At 39.8% G+C, this 21,193-nt stretch overlaps 1 protein-coding gene across 4 annotated transcripts in view; it reads left to right on the top strand.

Moving 5' to 3' along the window:
• The window catches only part of CDC14A (cell division cycle 14A), a 178,992-nt gene that overhangs the window by 7,486 nt on the left and 150,313 nt on the right, over positions 1-21,193 (top strand). For all 4 annotated transcript variants that reach the window (XM_088022345.1, XM_088022344.1, XM_028101915.2 and 1 more), the window contains exon 3: positions 14,449-14,524. In XM_088022345.1, the coding sequence (XP_087878471.1) occupies positions 14,483-14,524 (42 nt within the window). In that variant the 5' untranslated portion in view covers positions 14,449-14,482. The remainder of the gene's footprint in view (positions 1-14,448; positions 14,525-21,193) is intronic.

The following is a 21,193-nucleotide window of genomic DNA, read 5'->3' as shown; positions in this document are numbered from 1 at the left end:
CAGGTAGTGTTCTGTGTGCTCTGTATGCATTCACTCAGTCTTCAGAAGAACCCTGGGAGTTAGGTGCCATTATTATCACCACTTTACAGATGAGGAAGCTGAGGCTCGGAGGGTAAGCAGCACCAAAGGTCATTGAGCTAGTAGTTAAGTTGTTGAGTTGGGATTCAAGCCATGGGTAGTTGGTCTTGGAGTTCATATTCTTATGCTTCTAGCAAGTTCCCAGTTGTCTTGAGCTGGAGGCTTGTGGGGAGGGTGCAGAACAGCCCCACCCCTCCCTGGCATGCCTGGCCCTTCTAACTTGGGTGGTGATGGCTTTGGTAGGAAACGTGCTGCTGACAGTGTGGGCACCAACTTTATGTCCGGGCCATATGTGGGAATGTGTGGTGGTAATGAAAATGATTTTTCCACTTTTGTGGGTATAATTTTACTTTTTTTCCCTTTCAGTGGACTACCCCCCCAAAAAGAAAATAAGTTGAATTAATTATCATTATATATTAATAGGATGGATGAAAACAAAAGAAGCCCAGCTTCTGAAAACTTCTTTTGCAGGCTGTCTAGTGAAATGTTCTTGCTTCTTAACTGGTATAACTTAAGATATAATAGTTTCTGCATAGAATTCTCCTAAAAACTCAGAAAACTTTTTAGCTTTAAAAGATGGTGTATTTATACTTTCTTCTCCCTTTCTCCTTTCTTCTAACCTTTCAAAAATAACTCAGCATTGTTCAGGGCTACTTTATTTCATCCTCTGTTTTGAACACATAAGTTTTTGTTGTGTGTGTGTGTGTATCTGTATATATAACTGACAGTACTACATAGTATATGTGATGAGGAAATGCGCATTTCTGTGTATACACTGACTGGCCAATTCTAAATTCAGTGACATACTAGAGTCAAATTTTACTTTCTAGTTATTGAGTTAATTAAATACTTGCTGTTTTGGGGTGCCTTGGTGGCACAGTCGGTTGGGCAGATGACTCTTGGTTTCAGCTCAGGTTGTGATTTCAGGGTCATAGGATCGAGCCCTGAGTCAGGCTCCATGCTCATGCTCAGTGTGGAGTCTGCTTGAGTTTCTCTCTTCCTCTGTCCCTCCCCACTGTGCTCTCTCTCTCTCTCTCAAATAAGTAAGTCATTAAAAAAAAAATACTTGCTGTTTTGACCTATTAGGCATTCATAGTGGGTAGTCTGTCTCCAATCTTCATAAGGACAATTATTATTCAGTTTTTTCAATTTCCTTAAGATGAGCCTGACAAATACATAAAATTTAACCAAGGTGCTAAGGACTCAGTTAAAACTAACATTGCTGGTCTTAATCAGGCAGACTGACAAAGGATCCAAATGGGCTGTAGGAGTGTCCAATGGAGAGCCGTCTGCCATCCAAGTTCTTTCTATGCCAAGTCACCATGGGGTGGCTTCATTATTTTGTTTGAAGTAGATTCCTAAGACATCAGATGTTCTCATTTGTAAGTTCATAAACACATTCCAAAGCCCAAAGCAAATGACTTTTACTTACCCACAGCTTTAATACACTTTTGTGCTTAAAAAAAAAAAAAAGAGAGAGAGGAAAAAAAAAAAGACCCTTGACATATTTTCATAGGAAGTGAAAAAAGCAACACTTAAAACTTAGAAGTGGTTGAAAATTGCTGGAGAAGGAACTACCATTTAGGTGGGCTAGATTTCTGGGCGGAGCTCTGTGTTAATGCTCTGGGGGTACACAAATACATAAACAAGGCAATGAATACAGTGAAGGGCAATATATGACAAAGGCTGCAAAGGTATGTGTTAGGAATCCAAGAAACGCAGAGATTATTACTGCCCAGGGTGATAAAGACTTCATAGAATGGTTTGAACTAGCTTTTGAAGGGCGTGGAAGAGCAAAGAGTGTATTTCATCATCTCTGTGAGGACACAAGTACTACTGTTTTTGCTTACCATGGTATCCCTACAACCCAGCGCGGTGCCTGACGCACAGCTGGTGCTCCAGAAATTTTAGCTGAATGAATGAATGAGTGAGCGAAAGAGGAAGGAAAGAAAGTAGAGATTCCAGTGTTTGGGGTTAGCAAGATTCTGTTAGGTGAGGCAAAATATTTGAATGCAGAGAGGTGCCGGGGATTCAAAATATTTGAATGCAGACGTAGTTGGGGACTGGATGGGAAAACCATTTGGACCTCACTTTTGCTGGTTTATCAATGGCAGAGAGACTGGTCAGAGCTCTCTGGTTTAGGCTGGGAGGTGGGGGTCTGTTTAGGCTTTGGTAGGATTGGATTAGGGATGTAACGGTGGGAACAGAAAGGCCAGACCCGGGGAAGAAGCTAGAAGGGGAAGAAGCTAGAAGGGATGGATTGACTGTATTTGGGATTGACCAGGTTGGGGATAGAGGTGAGGAATTGAAAGTAAGTTCAAGGTTTCTGGCCTGGGTGACTGGGACAAAGGGACATCTTAAAGGAGGCAATGTATATAAATCAGAAGGAGGGTTTGCCGTTTTATTGCTTGGTTTTATTTTGGGGATGAGGAAAGGACATGAAAAGGGGGGTTTATAATGAAAGTAAAAGAGGAGTCTTTGTCTTTTATGATCTTTAAGGAAAAAAACAGACAATGCCTGCTCAGGATTTTTAGATATTTACTTGTTTAAACCCTGAGAAGGTGGGTGGGACGCTGATCTTAAGTTCCTTTCTGACTCCCTGATTTGAACTGGGCTTTATAAGCTTAAGTGTCAAATTCGTTGTTTCTTTAAAAAAAAACTTTAAAAAAAATTTATTTATTTGACAGAGAGAGACACAGCGAGAGAGGGAACACAAGCAGGGGGAGTGAAAGAGGGAGATGCAGGCTTCCCACGGAGCAGGGAGCCCGATGCGGGGCTCAATCCCAGGAGCCTGGGATCATGACCTGAGCCGAAGGCAGACGCTTAACGACTGAGCCACCCAGGTGCCTTAAAAAAATCTTTTTTTCAGCTTTCGTTTCAGTTTACCTAAAAAAACTTTGGTTTTGTTAATCATCTAAATACTTCCAGGATCACCAAAGAATCAGATGTTGAATGAGAACCATCAAAATATCACCTTATTTATTGAAAGTATGTACTATTTATTCCTGGTCCTTATAACTTAGAAACATCTGGTGAATGATCACAATTATTTGTAATTGACAGTGAATTCCTTTATAGGAAATAGTTTGTGTGAACTATAGTTTTTGAATAAAATGTTTTTTTTTTAAGATTTTATGTATTTGAGAGAGAGAACGAGCAGTGGGGAGGGGCAGAGGAAGAGAGAGAGAGAAGCAGACTCCTTGCTGAGCAGGGAGGCCGATGACTCAGGGGCTAGATCCCAGGCCCCTGAGATCATGACCTGAGCTGAAGGTAGAGGCTTAACCGACTGAGCCACCCAGGCACTCCTGAATAAAATGTTTCATGTATTAATTTATACATTTAATATTTTGGTCTTAAAGATGTTCACATCCTATTGATGAATTGAAGAATTTGCTAGTTTGGACTTGTTCTTTTGTTAAAAAATTTAATTTTCTTTTGGAGAACCAGCAAAGATGGTTTATTTCACATTTGTTCTCCTTGATGGCTATACTGTAGTAATGCATTTGTCTGGTTGTGTCTGGGAATGTGGCATTCCAGGGAGGCAGCTCTTACAAAGAGTTGGGAAATCACATCTTGAAATATGAAAGCAGTTTTATCATTTGTGGGACTTTTCTTTTTTTTAAAGATTATTTATTTATTTATTTATTTGACAGAGAGAGACACAGTGAGAGAGGGAACACAAGCAGGGGGAGTGGGAGAGGGAGAAGCAGTCTCCCCACTGAGCAGGGAGCCTGATGCGGGGCTCAATCCCAGGACCCTGGGATCATGACCTGAGCCGAAGGCAGACGTTCAACGACTGAGCCACCCAGGTGCCCCTTGTGAGACTTTTCTAAGATGAATCTGCCTTTCTGCCTTCTTGAAGAGTTTACTGCTTATGATTTGCTTTTTTTTCTGTAATACTCAGACTCTATTATAAGTGCATTTTTTATACAGTTTCCCTGTAATTCAGGGATGGTTTTAGCTGCTTCTAAGGAATGAAGGGCTCTCTGTTTATGTAGCAGATGGTGCCTGTTTGCTAAACATCTTATCTTTTAGTGGTTTTAATTTATTCAGTCAGTTTTTATCGATGGCTGACTACTAGGAGTTGAGTACGTTTTAGGTGCTGCTTACTATTGGGTTAGCTTTTGACATTACTGTCAGTGGGGCACCGCCTAATAGCAGCCTCGTCCCTACGGTCTGTCTGATAAGTCTAATAGACTATGGGCGTAGAAACCAGACATCATATTTTATTAGCCTTTGGTACAAAATAAGACTAAATAGACTCTGTGTGAGAGTGGGATTCTCTTATAAACACGGCTAAAGGGCATGGGTTTTGTGGCAGGCTTTAGAAGAAACAATATGACTTTGTTTTTTTGGCTTACTTATAATTCTCATTTTTATTCCAGATTGAGATTTCTGAATTGGGGGTCCTTGAATAACTGGTTTCTTTCTTTCTTTCTTTCTTTCTTTTTCTTTCTTTCTTTCTTTCTTTCTTTCTTTCTTTCTTTCTTTCTTTCTTTCTTTCTTTCTTTCTTTCTTTCTTTTCTTTTCTTTTCTTTTCTTTTCTTTCTCTCTTTCTCTCTTTCTCTCTCTCTTCCTTCCTGAGGGAGAGAAAAGGGGGGAGGGGCAGAGGGAGAGAGAGAATCTAAAGCCGGCTCCACGCCCGGCGCAGAGCCCGATGTGGGGCTCAATCTCACAACCCTGAGATCATGACCTGAGCTGAAATCAAGAGTCAGCCACTTAACCGACTGAGCTACCCAGGCGCCCCAAATAACTGTTTTCTTATTCTATATATTTCTCTTTCTTTTTAGAGGGCGTGGTATTGGTATAGCATTTATATTAGTCCTGGTAGTCAATGAATGATTTTCTGTAGCTGAATTAATCTGAAACGTTAAATTTTTATTTTTTTCTAAATGTGAGATGAAAAGGTTTAAAAAGGTCTCTTCTAGGAAGCTGTGAATGGTGGGCTTGTAAAATAGTGCCTTTCCTGTTCTGATAGACCCTCCCTAGGGTCCAACATTGCGCTTTGTTCTGCGAGCCCCACGGCAGATTGGCTGCAACTCTAGAAAACCAGAAAGTAAAGGCTCAGGATGATTTTAATGCGGCAGAACTCTCAGAACTGAAGGGGCTGCTAAGACAAAAGGAGTTGGGGTGATGTATAGTCAGGGTGAGTCTATTTTGATTGGGGGTTACTTCTGGAGTGGGCTACCCTGGGAGCAAGCTGGTAATAGAGATACAGGCTGAAGGGGGAATGGTGGGGCTGGGTTCTAGACCTTTCCCTGCATTTGAGAGGTGGGCCATCTTGCTATTCTCCTTCCCTTTTACTGCCTTTACATCTTAGGTCATTTTTGTCAATTTTGTCTAGTTAGTTTTATTATGTGCCTAAAGCTAATAAAATGTGACATCTGGTATCTCTCCCCACATTAATCTGGTGTATGGTTTAGAAAGATTAAATGAAAACAGGCAGTGTTTTTGCAGATGAACCAGCCACATCTCAGTCTTTCGTTCCTCACTCAGTCATCTCTGTGCCAGGCACTAGGGATATAACATAACACCGAGCACATGCGAACCCAGCCCTATGTTCCTGGAGCTTCTGTATAGTCCAGTGAGCGGTGGGGAGGATATTAATCAAATATTCAGACATAGGATTATTAGTAAGTACTCTGAAGCGGAGATCTGCTAGAAGCACATAACAATGGAGCCTGGCCTGTGGGGGTGGGATGGGAGTGTGGGGGTGTGTGTGAAATGGGGTGAGGGCCGAGGTGGGGGGTGGGAGAGGGATCAGGGAAGAAGAAGTCTCTGAGGAAGTGTGACTAGAGCTGACACCTAAAGGATAGGTAGAAGTTAACTAGGCCTGGGAGGGTGATGTGCTAAAGGCCTGACGTAGGGACTAAAAAGAATAGCTTGGCTGGAGCTTACTAGTAGTAAAACTGGGGAAATGAAGTCCAAAGAGAGAGAGGTAGGGGCTGCACCAGCCTGGACCTCACAGTCAAGTATGAGGGTTTTGCTTTTAATTCCAAGAGCTTAGAGGGGTAGTATGATCATCACTGGGTTTTTGAGTAATTATTTTCCTTTTCAAGGCCTTAGTTACTTTATGAAATGTGAGGAGGGTTAGTCTTTTAGGTACAGGGCATCAGTCATCATTCTGTTTTCCGTCAAAGCCACGAGTGTACTGTGTGCATAGCCCTCTTGCCTTCAATACCTGCCGTTGAATAAAGGGGTTAACTCACACTGCTTGAGAATGTGGTTGTGGGAGTGAATTTTAATTTTACCAGTGCATTCCTGAAGAAATCTCCTATTGTTTTCATTACTGTGAGTCTCAGAGGGGGTTTTCATTAATTGACTTGCTCCAAAGAGGGAAGTCACAGAATGACAGACTCTGATGCTGGAAGCTTGCTTGATACCATCTAGTCTGTTGTTTGGCTTTAAGGCAAAGTGGCAACACTAACCCATTTTACAGCAGCAGCAGGGCCTCGCTACTTGCCCCAGGGTAAGAAGGTACTAAGCGGAGAAGGCTTCCTCATACTTCTGGTATTGTGTACCTGTACTTTCCTAAGAACCGAGAATAATGTACCAAAGACCAGGAGTCAGAGTTGATATTGGGGTTCTCTCCTTCCTTTGTGATCTCAACAAATGTCTAACTTCATGCAGGCAAGTAAATGGTAATGAGATCAAACTTCCTACCTTATAAAGACACTTCCTGGTCTGTGGGTTTGTTCCCCAGCTGTGCAGAAAGCATAGTGAATTTCGGGGAGAAACCTGTAAAGTTCTTCTCCTCCTTGGAGGAGATATTCTGAGGGAAATGCCTTTGTACCCAGACTCAACACATTGAGAGGGCAGAATGCATCCAATAGGGCTAGTAGCCCCTGGGAAACATGTGAACTGTTGAATGGGTTTGTCCAGTATGTATAACTAGAGTCTTAGACTCTTCAGACTCTAGTATATATATGTATATATATGTGTGTATATACATATGTGTGTATATACATGTATACACACAGTATATATTATAATATACATATATAGTCTATAATGTATATAATGGCTAGAAATGTGATATATGATATGATATAATATTTGGAAAGAACTTTAGAACCATAATTCAGCAGCTTCATCTGATGGAAGAGGATGTGGAGTGCCAGAGAGGCTAAGGCACACCCCAGGGACACTGAGCGATGCAGTTGGGACTAGAACCCCTTGTTTCCCAGTGGTCTTTAGTTTTCTGTCAGACTCTGTGTGACTTTTCTGGAGTTGGGGAGCTTCTTCAATGCGCCATCTCTCTTCCCTGAAAGTCAATGTCAATGTGACTGTGGTTTGCTATGCCATAAGGGCTTGAGTATAAGCCTTGAGCTGTAAGGGCTTTAGACTGTACTCTTAGATTGGTGTTTGCTAAGCAATTGAAGCCTTTTTGAAATTTGACTATTATGAGTTTTAGCCATGTACAAGAACTTCATCATCTGACTGGAGGGGTGTGGATAATATTCCAGTGATAGGGAAAATATTAGGTGGTGTGTGGAGCCCATGGGGCTGCACTGATTAATTTCACTAAAATTGTATATATGTACACACATATATGTAATCTCACTGTGCTTCAGAGGGTACTGCTACTCAGTGTTTATCACACTGTGATAATGTTTACTTGTCTTCTCATTGGGTGGTGAGCTCTTTTTGAGCAGGGAATAGCAGTCTGTAGGCTTTCAGTAAGTATTTGAGTGAGTGAGTGAATGAATAGACAAAAACTGTCAGCAGTGCTGGTAAAAAATTGAAGAGTTGGTATGCCTTGCAATAATCTTATAGAATTTTTCCATCCTATCGTAAAGCAGTTAAAAATTTTTTTTTGTAGGGGCGCCTGGGTGGCTCAGTCAGTTGAGCATCCGACTCTTAGTTTCGGCTCAGGTCATGATCTCCGGGTCATGGAATTGAGCCCCGAGTCAGGCTCCCTGCTCAGCATGGAGTCTACTCAAGATTTTTTCTCCCTCTCCTTCCCCTTTTGCCCCTCTCCCAAATAAATAAAATAAAATAAATTTTTTTGTTGTTGTTGTCAGTACTCTGATTAGTATACCAACTTATAGTGCTTACCCAGAGTAAGTGGTCATAAATTTTGTTGAATGAATGAGTACTGCTGGGAATATAGCTTATCTTTTTGCTGAGGAGTTGAAAATTTTTAGATGAAACTTCTGATATGCAGAGTAAGGTACAATAGTGCTTTACACAATGAGTTCTCTGAGAATGGACCCACTTAAATTAGGGTTTGTTTGAAAAACCAAACACAAAATAATGATATGTGATAAACTTCATAAGTCTTATAAGAAGACTTAGATACTTTGGGTATAGCAAAAAGGCTTCTAGGCCCAATTTATATTTTACTTCAAATCTGTAGGGCCAGCAGTGTGGGTATTAAGTGACCCTGTGGGTATTGGGTGACCCTGTGGGTAGTGGATGACCCTGGTAAACGATTGCTCTGATCCTTGGGCTCCCATTTCTTTGTCCTCCCCAGAAGGAGATGACTCTCTCTTCTCTCCTCTCCCCACTTGGAAGGCTCCCAATTCTTTTAACGCAGGAAAGAATTTGATTTTAGCTATTTATACTTACCAAATAAAAGACAGATTAACTGATTTTTACTGAATAATTTATGAGTTTCGTTCTGATTATTGACCCATAATTTGCCAACGTACAAGGGGAAATTTACAAATAGGTAAGAGAGGTTCATTTGTTCATTCATTCATTCATTCCTTCGGAGGGAAAGCTGAAGGTACTCTGAAATAATCAAATAATATATCCATGGTTTTCCCTGCCCAAATGAGCCCAAATGAGACCAGATTATCCCTCTCTCCCCCACTCAAGAAAAAGTGGTGGCCCTTGCTTGATTGTGGCTCTGGAGGCCTCTTCCTGGGAATTGTCAGAATGGAGAAGACACTATCTATAGTGTCATTAACTTCAGACTTAGGAGCCCACTCAGCCCTCAGGTTTTTCTTTCTTATGTCTCTGCAGGGCTCCTCTCTGCCATTTCTCCTCCTCTTTCACTGTCCCCAGGTTGATGACTTCCATTTCTTCTACTCTGAGCCCAATTCCTTCATTCTCCTGCCTTGGTTGCAAGTTGCCCAAGTACATATATTTTTTTTAACATTTTTTTTAAAGATTTTATTTATTTATTTGACAGAGGGAGACACAGCAAGAGAGGGAACACAAGCAGGGGGAGCGGGAGAGGGAGAAGCAGGTTTCCCGCGTAGCGGGGAGCCCGATGTGAGGCTCGATCCCAGGACCCTGGGATCATGACCTGAGCCGAAGGCAGATGCTTAATGACTGAGCCACCCAGGCGCCCCGCCCAAGTACGTATTTTATACTTTCTAGCACATTTGACTTATTTCAATTGATATCAATTGGTTTTTGTATTTTAGTATTTCTCTCTAGTAATGGTCTGGCTTATTAAATGTGTTCCTATTTTCCCCCACCTCTGGTGAAGAGGATTCTTATAAAGAAGGATGTTGTTGCTAGGTATTTACCCCAAAAATAGAAAAATACTAATTTATAGGGATACATGCACCCCGATGCTTATAGCAACATTATCTACAATAGTCAAGTTATGGAAACAGCCCAAGTGTCCATTGATGAATGGATAAAGAAGATGTGGTATATATATATATATATATATATATATACACACACACACACACACACACACACACACAGTGGAATATTACTCAGTTATGAAAAGAATGATATCTTGCCACTTGCAACGACATGGATGGAGCTAGAGAGTATAATGCTAACCAAATAAGTCAGTCAGAGAAAGACAAATACCATATGATTTCACTCATATGTAGAATTTAAGAAACAAAACAAGTTAGCAAAGGGAAAAAAAGAGAGAGAGAGGCAAACCAAGGAAACAGACTCATACCTATAGAGAACACACTGATGGTTCCCCGGAGGGGAGGTGACGGGCGGATGGGTGAAACAGGTGATGGGGATTAAGGAGGGCACTTGTTGTGATGAGCAGCAGGTGTTGTATGGAAGTGTTAAATCACTATATTGTGTCCCTCAAACTAATATACTGTATGTTAACTAACTGGAATTTAAATAACCTAAAGGAAAAAAAGAAGCTTATTGTTGGAAGGTGTCTTCTTTACTCATGGCATTTTATTATATCAAAATTGGTGATAACCCAGAACAGTGTGAGCAACTATGACCATATTTTGCCCCAATGATCTTGACTTTTTCAGAATGTATTTAACCAGTTAGAAAACAATGTAAAAACATAAAACTATATTATTATAAATACATATATATATTCTTAGAAATGCTAACATTGTGAGGAAAGAATATACAAAATGGCCGTAAGATAGAGTTTGTTGGGACGCCTGCGTGGCTCAGTAGGTTAAGCGTCTGCCTTCGGCTCAGGTCATGATCCCAGGGTCTTGGGACTGAGTCCCACATCTTCTCCCTCTGCCTGCCTCTGTCTCTCTCTCTCTGATAAATAAATAAAATCTTAAAAAAAAAAAAAGATAGAGTTTGTTGGATTTGTATTTGCCTGCAACATTTCTGATTTTTGAAGACCTGTTCTAAATTGCTCTTGGCTGTGCAAAGGTTTTGACTGCATTTCTTAGTATGACTTGAGGCTCATCCCTCCTTTTGTGAAATATGAAAGCTGGCCCATTGAGCTTTAAGATTTTGTAAGGTGGGACACTGGGTTCAGATTGCTTTTCATCTACCCGTAACCTGGTGCTGTGGCCAAGACGCAGGTATAGCTTCTGATGCTCTTACAGCAACCTGTTTCTTTGAGAGACAGTAGAAAGGAGTGGGGACAGGATCCTCTTCTATTTTTCTCTCCTTCCCTGCTCTAGGTCTCAAACTGTCTTTTTGGAAATATGACCTCCTTGAACAAAAGGGGATAGGAATTCCCAGAGCCTAATTTCACTATGGGGAACTACGTAGGCCTCTGAAGAGGAAGGACATCAATTTCTTCAAACGAAGAAATGCTTTATCCGTACCTCACTCAGGTTACTTGGCAATTTCTCAAGTGTTTTATAGTTATTTTTGTTCTCACCTTTTCATCTTTATTGGTGTTTTCTATCAGTGCAGAACATTCTCTGCGATGATGGACATGTTCTATATTTTCATTTTCCAAATCAGTAGCCATTAGCTACATGAAGCTTTTGAATGCTTGAAATGGGCTAATTAATATGATGGGGGAACTGAATTTTAATTTATTTAACTTTAATATTAGTTCATTAAAATTTTTTTATTTGACTATAGTTGACACAATATTACATTAGTTTTAGGTGTACAACATAGTGATTCAACTTCTCTATACATTATGCTACAGTCACCACAAATTTGCTACTGTCTGTCACCATACAACAGCTTTACAATACCATTCACCATACAACAGCATACAATACCAATCCCTGACTATATTCCCTGTATCTTATATCCCCATGACTTATTCATTCCATAACTGGGAGCCTGTATCTCCCACTCCTCTTTACCCATTTTGTCTGAACCTCACCCCTCTCCCCTCTGACAACCAGCAGTTTGCTCTCTCTATTTATAGGTCTGGTTCTACTTTTTGTTTATTCATTTCTTGTTTTAGATTCCACATATGAGTAAAATCATGTGGTATTTGTCTTTCTGTCTGACTTATTCCACTTAGCATTATACTCTCTAGGTCCATCCATGTTGTCACTAATGGCATGATCTCATCCTTTCTTATGGCTGAGTAATATTCCACTGTGTGTGTGTGTGTGTGTGTGTGTGTGTGTGTGTGTATACATACACACCACATCTTTATTCATTCATCTATGTGTGTACACTAGGGTTGGTCCCATATCTTAGCTATTGTAAATAATACTTTGATAAAAATAGGGTGTATAACTTTAATTAATTTAAATTTAAATAGCCACAGGTGGCCAGTGGCTACCGTGTTGGAGAGTACAGATCAACTTAATGACATGGTCTGTATTTGATGTACTTCTTCCTGTCTTATTGGAGTATACCAGTTTACTTATCTGATGTTTGGTGAAACAGGTGTATTTGGTAACCATGTTGCTTCCAAAAGTACATGTGGCTAAGCTGGCTGTGCAGTTAGAAACTATACAGTTTTGAATTTGAAACTAAAGTTGGTTTCTGATGGTTAGTATGAAACTGGAATTAGATGCTTCAAATTCTTTGTGCCTTCCTGAAATTTATTCAAAGTGAATCTAAAAAGCTGATAAAACCACCATAACTAAAAATTCTAGATTTACCTTAACATTCTACAAGTGTCAACATTCATGTTTGAGTAGGAAAAAACAGGGGATATTAGCTAAGAGTGTTACTTCCAGTAACTCAAGGACAAGGAAATCTCTGTGATAGAAACAGGGCTGCCTTAATCATGCTGGTAGGTGCTTATTTTTATATATTTTTCATTTTGATTCTTTTGAGTGGATTCTTGTTTACCATCCAAGACTGGTCAGTAATTAGGTATAATAAACATAGTTCATTTTGAATTCATGGGTATTTTGTTTATACTCACAACACAGCATCACACTGGGAACTTTAGAAGTATATCAATAACTTTTTATTTCAAATCATTGCAAGTTTCCTTTTTTGGCAACTCTCTTTTTTCTCTCATGAAGCCTGTATATCAGGACAGCTAATTTTGGTGTTAACTAGGATATAAGTTCCAAAATATTACCAATCTGGCTCCTGGCAGATTTGATGTAGTGTAATGATGTGTCTATGACACTGTAATTTAGGTAGCAGAAAAAAAGTAAATGACTCCCTCAAAATAAAGTTCTTTTGGGGATGGATTTTTGAAACTTATTGATAATTTAGTAAATTTTTGAAACTTGATATTTAGTAAATTTATGGTCTAGGCTAAATTGAATCTGAGCACATTAGTGAGCAAAATATTCATAATGAGGACTCGTTCGTTGAAGTGTTATATTATGAGCAGGATGTTCTTCTAAGCCTATACGGTGTGAGATAGAGCCCCAGGGTGAGAGGCTTACCCTGTAGTTGGGCAGGTAGGAACTACACGCAAAAAAAAAAAGATAATTCACAATATGTGATAGTGTCTCAGATGGTAAGTTTTGGGAACTTTGACAGAAGGGTAGTGTTTCCTAAGGGTGACTAGAAAGGTAGGATTTGAACTGGATTTTGAGGAAGCTAGAGAGAAGCAGAAAGAGAAAAAGGAGGGCATTCCAGCCAAGGAGACCAGTGTGAGCTGAGACCTGGATTAAGAATATGCATATGGAGTATTTGGGAACGAGGAATGGACATGTTTGTTGGAATGCAGATTCCAAATGGGGCCCTTTAGGAGATAAGGCCATCCTGGAAGTGAGGGGCATGATGTGTAGGGCATTGATTGCTGGGCCAAGGAATTATTTTGAAGGGAGTAAGGAGCCATTGAACATTTTTGACTGGTGGGAAGATATGTGAGAAGTGAGATATTATGAAGATTAATCTTTGGAGTGGCGTACAGGATGATTGGGCAAGGGAGTGGGAGAATTTAAGCAGTAAGAATGAGAGATGAAGACTCTCTGCCCTTTTGTTGCTAACATTGGAATGGAAAAGCAAGGGATGACTTAAGAGTAGTAGCTTTTCTGGTATACGAGAATTAAATTGATATTTATTTGTTGCCCTGTTGTGACTGAAAGGTTTCATGCCCGAGTAACTGGGAGAAGCAAATGTTTTGGGTCTGGTGGGCTGATTTGAAGGAAAGATGTGTTGAGTTTTAGATGTTCTGAGTTCCAGGTAATGGAAGGACCTGTAGATGTGAGGTTCACAGGTAGTTGAAGATGAAAAGGCTGATGCTGGGTCTCAAGTGTGGAAGCCATCTAATCTCTCTTCCACAGGGTTATCAGTGAAATTCATGATAGTGGGTGCGAGAGAGCTGCAGACTGCTGACTGTAGCCTGGAGACATCTGGGGTGGGGAGAGTGGGCCAGTGTGTCGCATGATGCAGAAAGTTCAAGGAGAAGAAAACTGAAAGAAGACCACTAGATTGAAGATCCTTGAGAACTGAGAGCGATGTTTGAGGGGAATAGTTAGAATTGGTGACTGAGTAGGTGATAAATAAAAGTAGGAAGTGAACATACATGTTATGTATGTTCATTGCTTCTTTTGTTGCCTGCTTTTCAGTCCTTTTTCTGAATGTCCTGGCAGGGAGATAGAAGGAGGTAGAACTCGAACTGTCCAAACAGTTGCCTGTTAAGAGACTGGAGATTGGTTATAGTAACTGGTGATCCTCGGTAGGGTAAAACCATTAGTTATTTGGATTCTATATATATTGACCCTTATTCTTGACAATAACTAAAATTTGTTTGCAATTTTAATGAAAATAAAAATGAGCATTGATGTTACTGGAAATTATATTTCTACTAACTACTACTTTTTTTTTAAACAATCTCAGTTTTTATGCAGATTTTGGACCTCTGAACTTGGCAATGGTGTACAGATACTGCTGTAAACTAAACAAGAAACTGAAAGTGAGTATTATGGTGATGTTTATATTTTGGTATTAAAAACTGGAACTTTGAAATCTGACCACTGGGATTGCTGTGCACACACCATTTAGTTAGGTAATCTTGATCTTTGGATATTTATATGAGTGGTTCACCCAGAAGTTGAAACTGATCCACCTGAGTATGCCATAAAGGACAGGTTAACCTCTTTCATTTTTCAGGATGAATTGAAATGTGAGCTGGAATGAAGTCATTGGAATAGTGATCTAAGAGAGAAAGCACAAGTCCTTTCAGGTTGTTGTTTAATGAGTCTATCAAATTCCTTCCTAGGATGATTTTTCTGAAACCAGGTGATGAAGGGGCTCATCACCGCATGGCAGGAGCTCTGGAGCTTTTCCTAACTGATCAAGATTGAAATTTTTACGTATTTCTTGAAGGCCATCTTTGTAGAGTTAACAGCCAAGTGAAATTGATGAACTAGTAGTGATAAAAGAGGGACTTTACCTGTTATGACAGAATTTGGGTCATACATTCAGTATTCATCTATATTTTTGATTTTACATGTTTTTTTTTTCTCTTAAACTCTAAACATATATGAAGAAAAGCAGTATGTATACTCCTGGTTTTGGTAAATTTATTTCATCACATAGAAAGAAATATTTCTCTTTTTCTTCCAGTTTTCTAAATGAGGATCTTAAATGTAATGTTTCAGTTTGGAAGGTCAAATACTACACAGCATGCTGTTAAAGATGACTGCTAAATTACAATGCTCAGGTTGTTTATTCTTTCTGCTGGGTAAAATGTTACTGGTGTGACATAGTACTATGCCTTGTACATATTAGCTGCTTGATGATCATCTTTTGATTTGATTGAATTTTATTGAACTTAGGTAGAAAAGACAGTGTATGGTGGAGAATTTCCTGTAAAATATGTGTGTATTTATGAATTCACAGATTTTTGCCATTGATTTGAAAATGCTAAATGGTCATGAATGAATGCCAAAGAAATATTTTTTTTAGTCAATCATTGTATAACATAAGATCTGTTGCAATCAACTGTTTAAAGAATTAATTTGTAAAGTGTTAGCTGACTTGAAAATATGTATGTAAATGCCTTTAACTAAACTGATCTACATTTTGCAGAAAAGAAGCTACTGCCTGTAGTTTAGAAAATAAACTTGAAACTTTTGTAATCACCAAGGAAGCAAATAATATCCTTAAAAGGATTTAAATATAAAAATATAAAATGAATTTTTAGTGGGTGAATTAACAAGGAAAGGATAGTTCATAAATAATTGAAGCTTATTTCTTCCTTTTGAGGACCTAGGAATTTTTTTTGCTTTCTTGATTAGTCCTTTTAGTATGTAGTTGGTATGAACTGGTAATTAACAATTTGCGACCTGACTATTATTTAGAAGATTGAAGAGAAGAGAATCATTATTTTGAAAATAAAAGTTTTGGTCTGTCTTAGTGTTCTTATAGCAGTCACGTAAGAGTAGATGGCTTGAGTAAGGCTATTTTTCTGCCATATTTGATACCAAACCCTATAAGTAAGTGTATACATGGACTTGTTTCGATTTGTTTTCATTTACAAAACTTTCTTTCAACATTATATGAAAGTTTAATAGAGTTCAGCAATCCCTTGTTTCATTTTAGTGATCAGGGAATCTGATGGATTCCTAGAAGGACCTTTTTAGCTATAATGCAGCTAGTGGCACACTGTTACTTGCTGAAGGAATGAATTTTGAAGGGTTATTTTGAGGCATCCAAGTACAATCTCTATGTTAGGAGAACAAGACTGACTTTACCAATCCAAAGCTACAATTGCTTCAGCCTTGTGGAATCGCAGTTTCTTTAGCTATAACATAGGGGTTACAGAGCTCCCGCAGAAGGGTGGTTAGGATTATATTAGAAAATATATGTAAAAAGTCTTTGCAAATTTTAACGTCTTATGCCGAAGAAAGTTACTAATGGAACATTTATGACTTTGGGTAAGAAATAACAATAAGAGTTTTTCAACCCAGTTTATGAACGCCTTCTCAGCCCCCCTAGCTATTATTTCCATATTCAAAAGCTGTCCGATATAATTTTTGGGAGTGGAAATGACCATTTAGTCCAGCCAATTAATTTTATTGGTGCAAAAAGGGAGGCTCAGGAGAGTCAGGTGGCTTGGCCAAGGCTGCAAGGTAAAATGGGGGCTTCAAGCTCTCGACTTATTCCTGCTCCTGTCCACCTTTGTTACTAGCTGAGCCTCTGTGGTTTATAATCTTTCCAGGTGTGCTCACAGCACTGCCCCAGCTGACTTCACCTTGTTGTCCCATAGTGGTCTCGAGACTCCTCCGCCTCGTTTGCTCCAGTGACTCCGGCTGCTTTTCTTCCAGGAACCCAGACTCCAGGCTTTTCTGCTTTGAATGGATCTTTCTCGTTCCATACCTCCACATTCTATCTCCCTCACCTTCATGTAATCTCCAGGCCCTCAGGCTCCGTATTTTCTCAGGCTCCCTGTTGGTGTTTCTCGTCTGCAGCCCGTGTTTACTCATCTTGGTGAGACCTTTGGGCACCTTGCTTCCATGCCTTTTGTCTTGCTTGCCTTGACAGCTGCCGCCCTTGGCATCTTTCCCGGTGGGTGATTTCATGCGCTAACTTACTGATTTACTGCAGATCGCAGTACCCCTGGAGACTCCCAGCTGTGCACTTTACCCTGAGCCACACCAGTTGCTGCACACAATGGCTTGTGACGTCCAGTCTGACTTGAATGCCCCTTTTCTCTGGTTTGATCACTCCTTGTTCTTTACGCCTTCTAGGAGGCATCTCCTCGTTCTACGGAAGAAGGTGCGAGGTGCCTCCCGTTTTCCCAGAATTCTCTGTGCAGATCTCTATTATTGAAGAATTATAATTACCTGTTAGATCAGCATTGCTCTCTCTCACTAGACTAGACACTCCTAGGAGATGGAGATATGACATATAATTCTGTGTCCCCAGTGCCCAGCACAGGGTCACCAGACTCACAGAAACTTCTGTAGATCTTATCGCGATCCCCTTGACTTCATGATCCCCTTGACTTACAGGTCCTCTTTTAGCCTTTTGCCTCTGGAGATTTCAGAATACTCTGCCCTCACTGTTTACATCCTCACTATGCACTGATCTCTTAATCCTTTGCTGTCTCACTTTTGCCTTACTTACCCTGCTGAAAATGCTCTGGTGACATTTTTTAAAAAAAGATTTTATTTATTTGAGAGAGAGAGAGAGAGCACCAGCTGGGGGGAGGGGCAGAGGGAGAAGCGGACTCCCTGCTGAGCAGGGAGCCTGGTACGGGGCTCAATCCCAGGACCTCAAGACCACGATAGGAGCAGATGCTTAACTGACTGAGCCACCCAGGTGCCCCGCTTTGGTGACATCTTAAACACCAGATCTGATGGTGTTTAGTTGGTCATCAAACTCTACTTCTCTGAATAATTTGGCACTATTTTAACCGATTACAACTCCTTGGAATATTTCTCCTGTGTGGTTTCCTAGCTCTTTTAGGCATGTCTTATTTTCTACTTTGGCAATTTTTATTTCTTCCAATAAAGCTTTTAGGTTTTTTTTTTTCTCCTTTATTTGATACCTTATATAGATAGGTAATATTTTGCAGTGCATTCTACATTTTTTATTTTTATAATATCAAAAGGTATTTTTTTTCAAGTTGATGATTTCAGGTGGTGATTTATTGCTATTTTTTGTGTGTCAATATACATTCTATTCCCAGTGACTTTCATTTTAATTATATTGATTAGAATGGAAAATTATCCATCAAACGTACTTAGATTCAAAAACCAAAAGTAGGGGTGCCTGAGTGGCCCAGTCGGCTAAGGGTTTGCCTTTGGCTCAGGTCATGTTGGGCTCTTTGCTCAGCGAGGAATCTGCTTCTCCCTCTTCCTCTGCCCCTTCCCCTCAGCTCATGTTCTGTCTCTTGCTCTCTCCCTTGAATAAATAAATAAAATCTTAAAAAAAATCCACAAAACAAAAACCAAAAGTGGAAATCACTACCATCAACAAAAAAACCGATATTTTAAATTTTAAACTATATTTTAAAAAGTGTAAGCACTAATTGTTGTGCAGTGATAGGTTGTAGTTTGCAATTTCTGGTCAGTAGTTACTGTAATGAGCTAAGCAGTCCAAAGAAGGAAGATTTGTTGAAGTGAGAACAATTGGTAAAACTGTGTATGTTGTTTAATGTAAAATGCCATCAGTGATTGATAGGCTAGACCAGAATTTAGTAATTTGGTATTTTAAGAGTTCCATAAACCCCTGAAATTATATATAAAATTTTATGTGTATTTACATTTTCCTTTGAGAAGATGCATAACTTTTAAAACAGTTCTTTTTTTTTTTTTAAAGATTTTATTTATTTACTTGATAGCTAGAGTGAGAGAACACAAGCAGGGGGAACAGTAGAGGAGGAGGAAGAAGCAGGCTCCCCACCGAGCAGGCTCGATCCCAGGACCCTGGGATCGTGACCTGAGCCGAAGGCAGACGCCCAACCATCTGAGCCACCCAGGTGCCCTAAAACAGTTCTTAAAGGGATTCTTGCCACAGACAATGGTAAAAACACTGGGTTAGAATATACAGTCTTCTAAAAGGGAAGACTGTTCTAACAATGTAGTGATATTTTAAAAAACAATACCTTCTTCAAATTTAGTCATATAAAAATCTTTCAATGACTGATACAATAATAGGAAAGTTTTATAAACATGATTGAACTAGTTTTTCCTAAAATGGTCAATACAGTTTTTTTTTAAGATTTTATTTATTAGAGAGAGAGAGAGAGAGCGAGCACAAGAAGGGGGAGTGGGAGGGGGAGAAGCAGGCTCCCCGCTGAGCAGGGAGTCAGATATGGGGCTCGATCCCAGCACCCTGAGATCATGACCTGAGCAGAAGGCAGACGCTTAACCGACTGAGCCGCCCAAGTGCCCCAATGGTCAATACGGTTTTAACTGTTGATTTCACTTACCTCTGAGAAAATGAAAACCTCAGTCTGTGAAAGAAAAAATCTAAGCGCATCACTGAAAAAAGGGGACATTTTCTAGGGCAGTGATTTCTTTTTAATACTGCTTTTATGATTCAACAGGACAATTACAGTAATCTCAAGGACTGCTTTTAAAAGATTTAAAAGAATATTGACAGAAGTGTAATTTTAAATGTACAAAACTTCCCACATAGCCATTTCAGAGTAAAAGGAAAAGGGGGGGGATGGGCCTGGTAAAATGGATGATTGTATTAAAGCACTAAAAGTACCTGGCAGATGGTGGGGGCTTGGGGACTGTCCTTGTTGTTGAATGAATCAGTACAGCAATCCTATCTGCTAACCAGGCACCTGCCATGGTATCAGGTGATTGTACACAAGACCTCTTGATACAATGATAGGACCACCCTCTTTTTATAACTACAAAAACATGTTGAGATTTCTTCATGAGGTTACCTTCTGTTTCAGGTTCATGGGCTTTGGGGGGAAGAAAAGCAAGTTATATTTTGGAGATAGTTCATGTAGTTTAAAGAGGTATCAGGGGTTCTAAAGCAGTGTTAATTCACATGGGAGTGAGTGGACATGCAAGGCACGGAGTACTTCCTGATGCCCATTTAGAAATCCTCAGGCAAGAAGAACCCCTTTAATGGAGAATCTCCAAATGCCATCAACCAAATTATCTTCATGGTCAAGTAATCTTTATGAACAACTCTTCTCTGACATGTTGACTTCTGCTCTGATCTTGGGTTTGAAATAAAACAGACCATACAGAGACACCTTTTTCTTTTTGAAGAAACTACTCGACCTATTTTGTTTTAGCTCAAAATAAAAACATAAACCATATTTTGTTTTGTACAGCCAAAGAAAATTTTCAAGAATATCCCTTTCCTGGGAAAGTTGGAGGTAAAACATGTAGAGGTCATGGCTGCTGACAGGAAGACCTGTTCATTTTCTCGCTTTTGCAATGAGATGACAGCTGATTGCTTTGGAGACGCTGATTGCTGTGGCCATTATTGGGCTAGCCTAGTCACCTGTAAGAGAATGATGCCTTGGTCACCAGGGGCCCCTGTGCCATAATCTACTTAATCTGAGCACCATCACTGGCTGAGCTTGCTTGTTTAGGGAAGTGCATGGGCTCTCTCTCTCTCTCTCTCTTTTTTTTAATTAAAGAACATATTGTCCAGCCTGCACTAATGTCTTCCTTAGCTCAATCAGGCTGATTCACACAGTTTAATTAAACATGGTGTTCCAACCAAATGACTTGAAGATCTTACTTTTAAGCATGGCAAACAACTTTACCAAAAGGCTGCTTAAAAATCTGTTTTTCTAAATTATGCATTAACTCTTGTGTGTGTGTGTGCGCGCGCGCGCGAGCCGGTTTTGCCTTTGAGCTTAATTACACCACCTGGCGCCACCTTTTGTTTTTCAATGGTTGAGTAGTTTGTGGTCTCCTGCCCTAAGCTGAGCAACTGCATGATTTGTATATGTCACCATCATTCGAGGATAGCCTGGGCTATTTGTGATTCGTGTAGCATGTCGACATTTTCTCTCTCTGCGTTGCCGTGGCATGTTTTTCTCCAAGAGTGAGCCCTCCAGAATGCAACCTTTCACATAGTGTTCTTTTATGAGATAGAAAATGTCTGACTGGGGTCAATACCCTCATCTTAATTTGTATTGTTCTCTCATAGC

Source organism: Eumetopias jubatus, unplaced genomic scaffold, assembly GCF_037043125.1.
Source record: "Eumetopias jubatus isolate StellerSeaLion01/CBP00866 unplaced genomic scaffold, mEumJub1_p1.0 scaffold_4, whole genome shotgun sequence".
Classification (NCBI taxonomy): Eukaryota; Metazoa; Chordata; class Mammalia; order Carnivora; family Otariidae; genus Eumetopias; species Eumetopias jubatus.
Note: the sequence above shows the minus strand (reverse complement) of the source record. Positions and strands in the feature narration are given on the sequence as shown.